The sequence below is a fragment of the Mandrillus leucophaeus genome, unplaced genomic scaffold (assembly GCF_000951045.1).
Source record: "Mandrillus leucophaeus isolate KB7577 unplaced genomic scaffold, Mleu.le_1.0 Scaffold230, whole genome shotgun sequence".
In the NCBI taxonomy this organism is placed as follows: Eukaryota; Metazoa; Chordata; class Mammalia; order Primates; family Cercopithecidae; genus Mandrillus; species Mandrillus leucophaeus.
The window spans coordinates 237,222-251,088 of NW_012102366.1; the positions used below are offsets into that span (position 1 = coordinate 237,222).

The 13,867-nt window shown below is 49.5% G+C and overlaps 1 protein-coding gene across 1 annotated transcript in view; it reads right to left on the minus strand.

Moving 5' to 3' along the window:
- Positions 1-5,414, minus strand: part of CLEC17A (C-type lectin domain family 17, member A) — a 27,960-nt gene extending 22,546 nt beyond the window's left edge. The window contains exons 1-3 of the mRNA XM_011981811.1: positions 5,372-5,414; positions 5,141-5,218; positions 410-487 (exon numbers count right to left, since the gene is read on the minus strand). Coding sequence (XP_011837201.1) covers positions 410-487; positions 5,141-5,218; positions 5,372-5,414 — 199 coding nt within the window. The remainder of the gene's footprint in view (positions 1-409; positions 488-5,140; positions 5,219-5,371) is intronic.
- Between the last annotated feature and the right edge of the window lie 8,453 nt (positions 5,415-13,867).

Sequence of the window (13,867 nt, forward strand, 5' to 3'; positions counted from 1 at the left end):
AGAATCGCTTGAACCCAGGAGGCAAGGTTGCAGTGAGCGGAGATTGTGCCACTGAACTCCAGCCTGGGTGACAGAGTGAAACTCCATCTCAAAAAAAAAAAAAAAAGAAATGTCCACTCATCCCTCAAGTCCCACCCCAAAGTCCCTTCCTCTAGTTGAGTCCTCAATCCCCCAAGGATTTTGCCAGTCTCCTGACCCCTCCTTTCTCAGCAATGCTCAACAAGGCTGTGTCCAAAACTGCCTCCCTCATCAGACTAGTAGATCCTCCTGGCAGGGTGTGGGTTCCACGGTGTCCGGCATGGGCTGGGTAGAGAGGAGACTGACTGTGTGTCTACAATGCCCAGCCAATGCCCCCTGAAGACCCTGTTCCCTGTATTCCCCCACGTCACACTCCAAAAAGTCCTCTTACCTGGCTTGGGAGGAAGGTCCTTGTAGGGAGGCGTTGAGTTCTCATAGTCATCATCCTCCTCCTCCTCCTCCATGGTTCCTTCCAGGGGAAGGGCAAGTTAGAGCCAGTCATTCCCTCCTCCCTCCATCCCTCAAGCCCTGGTCTCTGCCTCAGCTGCCCCATGATGGGAATTCTGTACCCTGGGTCCTGACCACACCTGAGACCCAGCCCCAGCCCGGCCGGGGCCTTACCTGGTGGGTCCGGACACCCAGCGATAGTATGCAGGTTGTACATGGCTACAGCTAACACTAAGAACATGACAAGTGGCAGCCAGGTCTTGTCCCTCCTATTCAGGTGTCTAAGGCATCTGTCTGTTTCCCTCTCCTTTCAAAGTCAAGTACATGCAAATCCGTCTTGGGGGAAGCCCCCAGACCTCACACACACACACACACACACACACACACACACACACACACAAACACACACACACACCTGTCTCCAGAGTTTGGATTCACACATAGAAGAAACAATGGGCCAGGTGTGGTGGCTCACATCTGTAATCCCAGCACTTTGGGAGGCTGAGGCGGGCAGGTCGCCTGAGATTGGGAGTTCAAGATAAGCCTGGGCAACCAACGTGGCGAAACCGCGTCTCTACCAAAAATACAAAAGCTAGCCTGGCGTGGTGGTGCACGCCTGTAATCCCAGCTACTTGTGAGGCCGAGGCAGGTGAATCACTTGAACCCAGGAGGCAGAGGTTGCAGTGAGCTGAGATTGCACCACTGCACTCCAGCCTGAGTGACAGAGTGAGATTCTGTCTCAAAAAAAAGAGAGAGGAAGAAGAAACAATGACAATAAACCCCCTTGCAGTGAGCCGAGATAGTGCCACTGCACTCCAGCCTGGGCGACGGAGTGAGATTCTATTGAAGAAGAAGAAGAAGGAGAAGGAGACGGAGAAGGAGAGAAGAAGCAGCAAAAGGAGGAGGAGGAGGAAGAGGAGGAGGAAGAGGAAGATGAGGAGGAGGAGGAGAAGGAGAAGGAGAGAAGAAGAAGGAAAAGGAGGAGGAGAAGGAGGAAGAGGAGGAGGAAGAGGAAGAGGGGGAGAAGGAGAAGGAGAGAAGAAGGAAAAGGAGGAGGAGGAGAAGGAGGAAGAAGAGGAGGGGGAAGAGGAAGAGGAGGAGGAAGAGGAGAAGGAGAAGGAGGAGGAGAAGGAGGAAGAGGAGGAGGAGGAAGAGAAGGAGGAGAAGGAGCAATGACAACAGCCACCCGCCTCCCCACTCCCCACTACCAGTTGAGCTCCCCTACAGAGCACCAAGCCCTGTGTGAAAGAGATGGATAAGCTTCTTCCTTCAATCTAGACCAGAGATGCAATAAACTAGTAAAGAGACATAGAAATCAGCTGGGCCCAGTGGCTCATGCCCATAATCCCAGCACTTTGGGAGGCCAAGGCAGGAGGATTGCTTGAGGCCAGGAGTTCAAGACCAGCTTGAGCAACATAGCAAGACCCTATCTCTGTTTAAAAAAAAAAAAAAAAGTAGAAAAAACCATCCAGGCATGGTGGTGCACACCTGCAGTCCCAGCTATCAGGAGGCTGAGGTAGGAGGATTGCTTGAGCTCAGGAGGTTTACGCAGCAGTGAGCCATGATTGCACTACTACACTCCAGCCTGGGCAACAGAGGGAGATTCTACTCTTAAAAAAAGAAAAGAAAAGAAAAGAATAGAAAAGAAAAGTGGCTGGGTGCAGTAGCTCACGCCTGTAATCTCAGCACTTTGGGAGGCCGAGGCAGGCAGATCACCTGAGGTCAGGAGTTCGAGACCAGCCTGACCAACATGGAGAAACCTTATCTTTTCTAAAAATACAAAATTATCAGGGCACGGTGGCGCATGCCTATAATCCCCGCTGCCAGGGAGACTGAGTCAGAAGAATCACTTGAACCTGGGAGGCGGAGGTTGCGATGAGCCGAGATTGCACCGTTGCACTCCGGCCTGGGCAGCAAGAGTGAAACTCCGTCTCAAAAAAAATAATAATTGTAAAGAAATTAAGAAACATTAAAATATGTTTTTATATAGACTAAGTATTATTGCTCTAAACCTAACAAAACGGAGCAATGGGATAGGATAAAAGCTAACATAGAGAGGTAGTCAGGAAGTACCTCCTAGAAGTGGTAACATTTGTAACAAGATGTTAAGGGGATAGGTGCTAAGTATTCCCCCACATTCCAGGGTGAAGTGCCAGCAGGGCACTGGGTCAGTTATCTATGGCTGCGTAAACAATTACCCCAAAACGTAGTGACTTTAAACAACCATAAGCATTCATTATCTCACAGTTTCTGTGGTTCAGGAATCTGAGAGCAGCTTAGCTGGGTAGTTCTAGCTTGAGATCTCTTGTATGATTGTAGTCAAGATGTTGCCTGGGACTGCAAGTCATCTATCTGCAGGCTTGACTGGGGCTAGAAGATCTGCTTCCAAGATGATGCACTCACATGGCTGTTGGTGGGAGGCCTCAGTTCCTTGCCATGTGAGCCTCTCCAAAGGGATGACTGGGCATCTTCAGAACATGGCAGAGGCAAAGATAGAAGCCACCATGCTTCTATGATCTAGCCTCACGACTCGTAAAGGATGGTCTCCGCTATACAGTATTCTGTTTATCACACGGACCAGCTCTGAGTCATTGTGGGAAGAGACTACACAAGGGCATGAATACGAGAATGTAAGGGTCATGGGGAACCCCTCTTGACTATCACAGTCATCTCTGCAGAACTTACAGCACCTGAGAGTCATATGAGCCATATATGCAGACCCTGAGCTTCACATGAGGCTTTACAGAGAGTCACTCATGCCTGTAACCCCAGCTACTCGGGAGGTTGTAGTAGGAGGATTGCTTGGACCCAAGAGCTCAAGGCTGCAGTGAGCTATGATTGCACCACTGCAGGGCAGCCTGGGTCACAAGCAAGACCCTGTCTCAAAAAAAATTTTTTTTTTAATTCTCTGGTTTCCTCTCATAAAAACTAATGTGCTGACAATTGACAGTTCCCTGTGTGTCTCTTTGAGGGTTTGATTGAAAGGAGAAGGGATGGAAGGGGATGGAGGGGATTTCAAAACACAAAAACACAGTTGAGTTTGAGGACGGGGATGAAGATGAGGTGGGGTTTGGGTTAGAATTGGAGTTGGGATGGGATGGAAAATGGATTGGGGACAGGGGTGGATGTGGGTAAGGTCATGATGTGGTTAGAATGATGAACAGAATCCTTGCCAGGTTTGGGAATGGGGGAGGAGTCGAGACTGGGCTACAGTAGAGAGGGTGATGAAGTTGGATTGGAGAGTGGATGCGAGGTTGCATGTGGAGGTGAGGACAGGACTGTGCTTTTGGAGGAGACATGGCCCTGAAGAAGGGAATGGGATTGGTTGGTCATATATGTAGACCCAGGGCTTGAGGGTCACATTAGGACCATAAATTGGAGATGAGGCAGTGAAACAACACAGCCCAGTTCACCTCCTACCTCATGCAAGTCCCATCATATTTCTGGACCTCCCAGGTGGCCCCACTCTGGACCCAGAGATGAGGGATATACAGCCTTAGCCCTCACAGAATGGCCCCTGTCTAAGGTCACCTGGATCAGACCATCAGCGTATCTCAGGGATTTTGTGTTTTGGGCCCCCGGGATCCCTCATGGCCTCAGGGTCCCTGGTGGCAGTAAACCCAGGAAAACCTCAACAACCTCCAGTTTCATTTTATTTTCTTTTTTTAGAAGTGGGGTCTCGCTATGCTGCCCAAGCTGGAGTGCAGCGGCTACTCACAGGAGCAGTCGCACTACTGATCAGCTCAGGAGTGTCCAGCTGCTCCATTTCCAACCTGGAAACCCCTCCTCAGACACCTTAGGCAACCTAGTGGTCCCTTCCTTCCAAAACGTCACCATATTGATGCCAAACTTAGTGCAGATGCCCGATCACATAGTTCACAATAGCCCAGAACTCCTGGGCTCAAGCCATCCTCCTGACTCAGCCTCCCAAGTAGCTGGGACTACAGACGTGTGCCACCACACACGGCCCAAATGACTTACAAATATTTTTCTCCCATTCTATAAGTTGTGTTTTCACTTTTTTTTTTTTTTTTTTTTTTTTTTTGTAGCAGAGACGGGGTCTTTCTATGTTGCCCCAGCTGGTCTCAAACTCCTGTCCTCAAATGATCTTCCTGCCTTGGCCTCCCAAAGTATCGAGACTACAGATGCACACCACTGCAGCTGGCCCAAACCTCCACTTTTACAACCACTTAGACTCTTGTTGAACCCTGTGCCATGCCTTGGGTTTGAGATCCAAGTCTAAATAAAATCTGGGCTTTGGGTGGAAAGGTGAGGAGATTGGGAGCCCACAGTCCACTCCCAGTTTCTCAAGCACCAGTTTTTGTGACTCAGGGACTTTGCCCCCAACATTTCTCTCCTGGACTTCTCTTCTTAAGAAATGTCTACTCATCCCTCAAGTCCCACCCCAAAATCCTTTCCTCTAATTGAGCCCTCAATCCCCCAAGGATTTGGCCAGTCTCCTGACCCTTCCTCTCTCAGCCCTGCTCACCAAGACTGTGCCCAAACCTGCCTCCGCCATCAGACTGACAGGTCCTCCTGGGCAGGGTGTGGGTTCCACGGTGCCCGGCATGGGCTGGGTACAGAGGAGACTGTATATCTACAATGCCCAGCCAATGCCCCCTGGAGACCCTTTTCTCTGCATTCCCCCAGGTCATGCTCCAAAAAGTCCTCTTACCTGGCTTGGGAGGAAGGTCCTTGTAGGGAGGCGCTGAGTTCTCATAGTCATCATCCTCCTCCTCCTCCTCCATGGTCCCTTCCAGGGGAAAGGCAAGTCAGCGCCCAGCGATTCCCTCCTCCCTTCATCCCTCAAGCCCTGGTCTCTGCCTCAGCTGCCCCATGGTGGGGATTCTGTACCCTGGGTCCTGATCACACCTGGGCCCCAGCCCCAGCCTGACCGGGGCCTTACCTGGTGGGTCCGGGTACCCAGTGACGGCATACAGATTATGCATGTCTAACACAAGGAACCTGACAAGTGGCAGCCAGGGCTTGGCAACCTCTGTCCCCTGTCTCTCCTACTCAGGCATCTGGGGGCTCTCTCAGTTCCCTTTTCCTTTCAAAGTCAAATACATGCAAATTCATCTTGACGAGAAGCCCTCAGACATCACACGTGCTCACCCAAACACATACACACACACAGAGCCTTTCTCCCCACTTTGGATTCACGCACATAAGGAACAATGACAACTGGCCTGGCGTGGTGGCTCATGCCTGGAATCCCAGCACCTTTGGAGACTGAGGTGGGTGGATCACTTAAGGCCAGGAGTTTGACACCAGCTTGGCCAAGATGGTGAAACCCCATCTCTACTAAAAATACAAAAATTAGCCAGGCATGGTGGCAGGTGCCTGTAATCCCAGCTACTCAGGAGGCTAAGGCAGGAGAATCGCTTGAACCCGGGAGGTAGAGGTTGCAGTGAGCCGAGATCACATCATTGCACTCCAGCCTGGGCAACAAGAATGAAACTCCATCTCAAAAAAATAAAATAATCCATATAAACTAATCCATTTCTGGCTGGGTGAGGTGGCTCACGCCTGTAATCCCAACACTTTAGGAGGCTGAAACGGTGGATCACTTGAGTCAGGCATTCGAAACCAGCCTGGCCAACCTGGTGAAACCCCATCGCTACTAAAAATACAAAAAAAAAAAAAAAGAATAGCTGGGCGTGATAGTGGGCAACTGTAATCCCAGCCGGCACCTATAATCCCAGCTACTCGGGTGGCTGAGGCAGGAGAATTGCTTGAACCCGGGAGGCGGAGGCTACAGTGAAGCAAGATCTTGCCACTGCATTCTAGCCTGGGCCAAAGAGCAAGACTCTATCTCAAAATAATAATAATAATAATCCATTTCCGTTGTTGTGAGTCACTCAATGTATGGGAAATTTTTTAGAGTCACTATAGGAAACTAACATGTACCCCAAGAGACAAGACCCCAATTTCCCTTTGTAGGGGTTTTTACTAAAAGTAAGAGGAAATGCAACTCAAATTGGCTTCAACAACAAGCAACATTCATCAGGCCCATGGAGAGCATTAGGTTGGGTTTCCATAACTGAGACACAGAACAAGAGTGTCTCAAACAAAACAGAATGTATTTCTCACCTAAAAGGCTCACTATAAGCAAGTGAGGGTCCACAAATAGAAAAATCTTCCCCCGCACCGCACATGGGCAATGGGGTAGCCCCGGTCTTAATTGAGGTAGGAAGGCGGCAGCAGATTAACCTCCCTTTCCATTGAAAGCTGACTGTAGCGGCTGGGCTTTCCCCTGTTACATGGCCTGATGTCATAGAGCCTTCCCAACCTGTAGGAGGGCAAATATGACTGTACCCATTCTAGAGATGGGAAAATGGAGGCCTGTCTGAGAAGGAAGAAAGAGCCCGTCTGTTCAGCCAACATCTGCTAAGCACACACAGGGCTAATCAGACTCCAGATGGATGGGGGTGGGGAGCAGATCCAAACAGACATAGGAGGATAGGAGAAGGGGAAAAGTAACAGGGGGAGGGACAGGTAAATAGGTCAGAAGGACTGACGGTGTATCTGCCCATCAAGAGCACTTTTTGGGCTGAGTATGGTGACTCACGCCTATAATCCCAGCACTTTGGCAGGCCGAGGCAGGAGGATCTCTTGAGGCCAGGAACTTGAGACCATCCTGGGCAACAAAGTGAGACCCCAACTACACAAAAAAGAAAATTTTTTAGGCCAGGCACGGTGGCTCATGCCTGTAATCCCAGCATTTTGGGAGGCCGAGGCAGGCCTATCACCTGAGGTCAGGAGTTCAAGATCAGCCTGGCCAACATAGTGAAACCCCGTCTCTACTAAAAAATACAAAAATTAGCCGGGTGTGGTGGCAGGTGCCTTAATCCCAGCTACTTGGGAGGCAGAGGCAGGAGAATCATTTGAACCCGGGAGGCGGAGGTTACAGTGAGCCGAGATCGAGCTATTGCACTCAAGCCTGGGGGACAAGAACAAGACTTCTCTCAAATAAAAAAAATTTTTAATTAGCTGGGCATGGTGGTGCACACCCGTAGATCGAGCTACTTGGGAGGCTGAGGTGGGAGGATTGCTTGAGTCCAGGAGATTGAGGCTGCAGTGAGCCATGATCACACCACTGCACTCCAGCCTGGGCAACAGAGCAAAACTCTGTCTCCGGAAAAAAAAAAAAAAAAAAGGCACTCTTAGAAGTGAGGGGACCTTTCTACAATAAAGGCTGGGTGGTCTCATGGTACAAGGTACATGGTACATGGTACATGGCCCATACCATCCCTCGGGACCTGGCACACAGTAGGTATTCAGGAACAGATGTTGGAATTCAGCCCCATTAACTGAAACAACAAGGCTATGAGCCCAGGCTGCTTCCAGCTCAGGCCCATTCTTGCTGTGTGACCTTGGGGGTGTAGAACAACATCTCTGAGCATTGGTCTCCTGATACGTCAAACGGATTCATTTGTTCATTCATCGATTCAACAGATAAGTACTGACCACCTACTCTGTGTTAGGCTCTAACACATAAGAACCAGAAATACATTGGTGAACAACAACAAAAAATTTTGCCCATAGGAGCAGCAACAGGGAGAAAGAGAGTGAATAAAATAAATAACTCAACTATCTTAGAAGTTATGTTAGATAGTCATAAATAGAAAAAGAAGGAAAACACAGGTGCAGTGGCGTGAGCCTACAGTCCCAGCTACTCAGGAGGCTGAGATGGGAGGAGTCCTTAAGCCTAGGAGTTTGAGGCTGCAGTGCATTATGGTCAGACTGTGAACAGCCACTACACTCCAGCCTGGGCAACATAGTGAGACCCCATCTCTAAAAACAAGAAAAGAAAAAGAAGTAGATGGCCAGGCACAGTGGCTCATGCCTGTAATCCCAGCTCTTTGGGAGGCTGAAGCCAGGGGATCACCTGAGGTCAGGAGTTTGAGACTGGCCTGGCCAACATGGTGAAGCCCTGTCCCTACTAAAAATACAAAAATGAGCTGGGCATGGTGGCAGGCACTTGTAATCCCAGCTACCAGGGAGGCGGAGGCAGGAGAATCTCTTGAACCTGGGAGGCGAAGGTTGCAGTGAGCCAAGATCGTACCACTGCACTCCAGCCTGGGCAACAGGAGACTCCATCCCAAAAAAAATAAAAAATAAAAAAAAGTAGAAACAGAAAAAGAAGAAAAAGAAAGCCGGAGAAAGGAATCACATGTACATGGGGGATTGCAATAAGGAGGAGGATCAGGCTGGGCATGGTAGCTCATGGCTCACGCCTGGAATCCCAGCACTTTGGGAGGCTGAGGCGGGTGGATTACCTGAGGTCAGGAGCTCAAGAACAGCCTGATCAACATGGAAAAAAACCAACCTGGGCAAGATAGGGAAGCCCTGTCTCTACAAAATTAATGAAATATCCCTCTGATATTTATCAAATCACAGGGCTTACACACTGTGATATTAATGAAAAAATTAACCAGGCATGTTGGTACACACCTGTAGTCCCAGCTACTCAGGAGGCTGAGGTAGGAGGATCCCTGGAGCCCAGGAACTCAAGGCTGCAATGAGCTGTGATTGTACCACTGCACTCTGGCGTGGGCAACAAAGTGAGACCCTGTCTCAAAAAGATACAATAAAACTAAAATTCCAGACCAGCCCTTCTCATCCACTCTGTCTGCCATTTTTCCCCTTAACCATTGTCACAGTCTTATCATATCTCACATTGCACATACCTCACTTCCTAATCTTGTTCTCTGCCTGTCTTCCACCTATTAGCAGCTCCACTTCATGAGGGCAGGGATTTGTGTCTGGCTTGTTTACTGCCTGCCATTCAGCAGGTGCTCAATGAATGTTTGTTGAATGAGTGAGTGACCTCCTGCCTGCTAAGCCCTGTCTAAGGCCACCCCTAAAGCCCCGCCCCTCCAGGCTCTCTCATCCCTCCAATACCAGCCAGCCACCCTCAGTGCACACAGCAGCAAACCTTGGGTGTCGGTAGCACTCCCGCCTGGATCAGAGACAAGTGTTCTATCTGCCCCATAGGCAGAAGTGGTGCCTGCCCTGGGAGTCTTCTGCTGAGGCCTCACTGACCTTGTTTTTCCTGCTTCCGTAAAACTGAATCCCCCAGAGCATCTTGTCTCCCAACCAGCAGGCTGTGGCAAGGTGTAGACACTACTCAGAATTTCCTTCCCCACCTCAGGTCCCACATGGGCCCTCTGAGGCTGCTCTGCTCACAAAGTGCGAATACAGCCCCTTCTGGCGCAGACCAGATGGGGTGGGACAGGAGAGCAAGGGAAGGAAGAAAGGGGGGAGGCGGGAGCTGTGGCCAATAAACCAGGTCCTGGCCAGGCGCGGTGGCTCACACCTGTAATCCCACCACTTTGGGAGGCCAAGGCGGGAAGATCACCTGAGGTCAGGAGTTCCAGACCAGTCTGCCTAACATGGTGAAATCCCATCTCTACTAAAAACACAAAAATTAGCCAGGAGTGGTGGTGGGCACCTGTAATCCCAGCTACTCAGGGGGCTGAGGCTGGAGAATTGCTTGAACCCAGGAAGCCAAGATTGCAATGAGCCGAGATCTCAGCACTGCACTGCAGCCTGGGTGACAGAGCAAGACTCTGTCTTAAAAAAAAAAAAAAAAAACCATGTCCCCTGGGAGTGGTGGGCAAGGGACACAGGAAGGTCTCCTTGGTGGGTGGTTGATAAAGAAAACAACAGGAAGGATACGGATCATGGGTGATGGAGGCCCCCACATGATGCCTAAAATCACCCTCACCCTAGTATTGATACACAGGACACAGAAAGAAATTATTTAGGCAGATAGTGAGGGTAAGAGAGTCTTGGCAGAGCTTTCCTTTCAATAAAAAGCAGCCCAAGCCGGGCACGGTGGCTCACGCCTGTAATCCCAGCACTTTGGGAGACTGAGGCGGGCGGATCTTCTAAGGTCAGAAGTTCAAGACGAGCTTGACCAACATAGCGGAAACCCGTCTCTACTAAAATAATAATAATAATAATAATAATACAAAAAAATTAGCTAGGCGTGGTAGCGGGTGCCTATAATCCCCGGTACTCGGAAGGCTGAGGCAGGAACATCACTTGAACTCGGGAGGCGGAGTCTGCAGCAAGCCAAGATTGCACCATTGCACTCCAGCCTGGGCAACAAGAGCAAAACTCCAGCTCCAAAAAAAGTAAAAAAAAAAAAAAGCCCAAGAAATTTTTTTTTTTTTAACAAAGAGCATCCTGAGAAAGCGAGCTGCAAGCATAGGTAAGCAGGCTGGAAGCTTGCAAGACAGAATGCCAGCAGCTGTGCCAATAGAAAAGGGCTACCTGAGGGCCAGGCATGTTCAACATGGAGACTCCATCTTCCCTTTTATTATCATGTGTACAGTAAAAAACAAACAAACAAAAACAAAAACAAAAAATGGGCAACAGGGTGCAGGCCAGGCAGAGAACCTACCTGCATAATGAAAGATTAGGGTGAGGGGACTACCAGAAATTTGCGCCCTATGCAAATGGCACACCTAGTCCTAACCAGTTTTTGCGCCCTATGCAAATAGCACACCTGATCCAACCAATCTTTCAAGCCCTATGTAAATCAGACACTGCCTGCTCACCAGGCATCTATAAAACCCCTGCATTTCACCTCAGAACCGGCAACCTGTTCGGGACCTCTCTCTCCACAGCAGAGAGAGATATTCTTTCACCTATTAAACTTCTGCTCTTGGCCAGGTGCGGTGGCTCACGCCTGTAATCCCAACAGTTTGGGAAGCCAAGGCCAGTGGGTCATTTAAGATCAGGAGTTCCAGACCAGCCTGGCTAACATGGTGAAATCTATCATCTCTACTAAAACTACAAAAAAATGAGGCCAGGCACACTGGCTCACGTCTGTAATCCCAGCACTTTGGGAGGCCGAGGCGGGCAGATCACGAGTTCAGAAGATCGAGACCATCCTGGCTAACACAGTGAAACTCCATCTCTACTGAAAATACAAAAAATTAGCTGGGCGTGGTGGTGGGCACCTGTAGTCCCAGCTACTCGGGAGGCTGAGGCAGGAGAATGGTGTGAACCGGGAGGCGGAGATTACAGTGAGCCAAGATGGTGCCACTGCACTCCAGCCAGGGCGACAGAGTGAGACTCCATCTCAAAAAAACATAATAATAATACAAAAAATTAGCCAGGTGTGGTGGCATGCACCTGTAATCTCAACTACTCAGGAGGCTGAGGCACGAGAATCACTTGAATCCAGGAGGCAGAGGTTGCAGTGATCTGAGATCCTGCCATTACACTCCAGCCTGGGCAGCAGAGCAAGACTCCATCTCAAAAAATAAGCAAATAGGCCAGGAGGGTGACTCACGCCTGTAATCCCAGCTACTTGGGAGGCTGAGACAGGAGAATCACTTGAACCCAGGAGTGAACCAAGATTGTGCCACTGCACTCCAGCCTGGGTGACAGAGCAAGACTCCATCTCAAAAAAGTAAATAAATAAATATAAACTTCCACTCTTGACCTCACTCCTTGTGTGTCCACATCCTTGATTTCCTCCACTGTAAGACAATGAATCTCAGTTATCACCCCAGACAATGGCCCTTTCAATATCATTGTCCACACTTCCCCAGTGCTCAGTAAGGCTAGGCCAGGCTGAACCATTTGAGTCCCAGAAGCTTAGAATGGAATGGGCCACATGCCTCGGTGCCCACCCCTAGTCATGCCTGGCTTAAATCCCTTCAGCCTCTGGTGAAATGACTGGTCACAGTAGCCTCCTTTGTTTGGCTTTCTAGCACTAGACTGTGACCTGGATGAAAGTAACAATAGTGAGCATGTATTGAGTGCCTACTGGATGCCAGGCACTAAGCGCTTTTGATGCAACCATCTGATTCTTCCATCTTCTCTATTTATTCGTGCGTTTATTCAACAAATTATTTATTTTATTGTATTGTTTTGTATTTATTTTCATAGACAGGGTCTTGCTCTGTTGCCCAGGCTGGAGTGCAGTGGCATGATCATTGCTCACTGCAGCCTCAACCTCCTAGGCTCAGGCGATCCTCCCACTTCAGCCTCCCAAGTAGCTGGGACTACAGGTGCATGCCACCAGCCCAGCTAATTTTTTAATTTTTTGTAGAGACAGAGGTCTCCCTATATTGCCCAGGCTGGTCTCAAAGTCCTGTTCTCAAGTGATCCTTCTGCCTCCACCTCCCAAAGCCGTGCAATTACAGTTGTGAGCCACTGCACCCAGCCTATTCAACAAATATTTACTAAGCATCTGCTGCATGCCAGTTCTGTTCTAGGTGCAGTAATATGACAGTGAACAGGACAGACAAAATTCCCTGCTTTACAGAGCTGAGTTGAGAGGAGAGATCAATAATAAACAAAATAAATAAGGCAAGTGGATCACAGTTTAAATGGTGCTAAGTGCTAAGAAGGAAAATAAAGGCCCAGCATGATGGCTCATGCCTGTAATCCCAGCACTTTGGGAGGCCAAGGCGGGTGGTTTGCTTGAGCCCAAGAGGTTGAGATCAGCCTGGGCAATATGGCAAAACCACATCTCTACAAAAATACAAATATTAGCTGGGCATAGTGGTGCACACCTGGAATCCCAGCTACTTGGGAGGCTGAGGCAGGAGGGTCGCTTGAGCCCAGGAGGCAGAGGCTGCAGTGAGCTGAGATCATGACCCTGCACTCTAGCCTGGGTAATAGAGCAAGACCCTGTCTTGAAAAAATAAAAAAATAAAGCCAGGAAAGGGGTGGAATCCAACAAGAGGGGCGCCCTCGCTGGCTGGGAACATTATGAGATAGGTGTCACAAACCTCATTTTACAGATGAGTAAACTCAATCTCCGAGAAATGAAGTCACTTCTGGAGGTCACACAGGGAAAGTGAGCTAGTACTGTAATTTGCCTTTCTGGACTCCCTTTGAGCTCTGACCTGTGGGTGAGCAGCTGAAGCACAGAGAAAGGGAGATTAAGGAGACACGCCCAGAACAGGGCAGGGGTACCAGGTGCAGCTGTGCACGTTGTACACTGAACAACTCCAGAAGTACCATTCATAGAAATCACAATGTGAATGCTTGCCCCCTTGAGTCTGGAAGGGCACAAGAATCACAAATTAATGTGGTGGCCTGGAGATAGGAACAGGTCACACAGGTAACCCTGGAGAGAAAGTTTCAGCCAGACGTGGTTCACGCCTGTAATCTCTGCACTTTGGAAGGCCAAAGCGGGTGGATCACCTGAGGTCAGGAGTTCAAGACCAGTCTGGCCAACATAATGAAACTCCGTCTCTACTAAAAATACAAAAAATTAGCTGGCCATGATGGCACGCACCTGTAATCCCAGCTACTCAAGAGACTAAGGCAGGAGAATCGCTTGAAACCAGGAGGCGGAGGTTGCAGCGAGCCGAGATTGGGCCACCACACTCCAGCCTGGGCAACAAGAGCGAAACTCCGTCTCAAA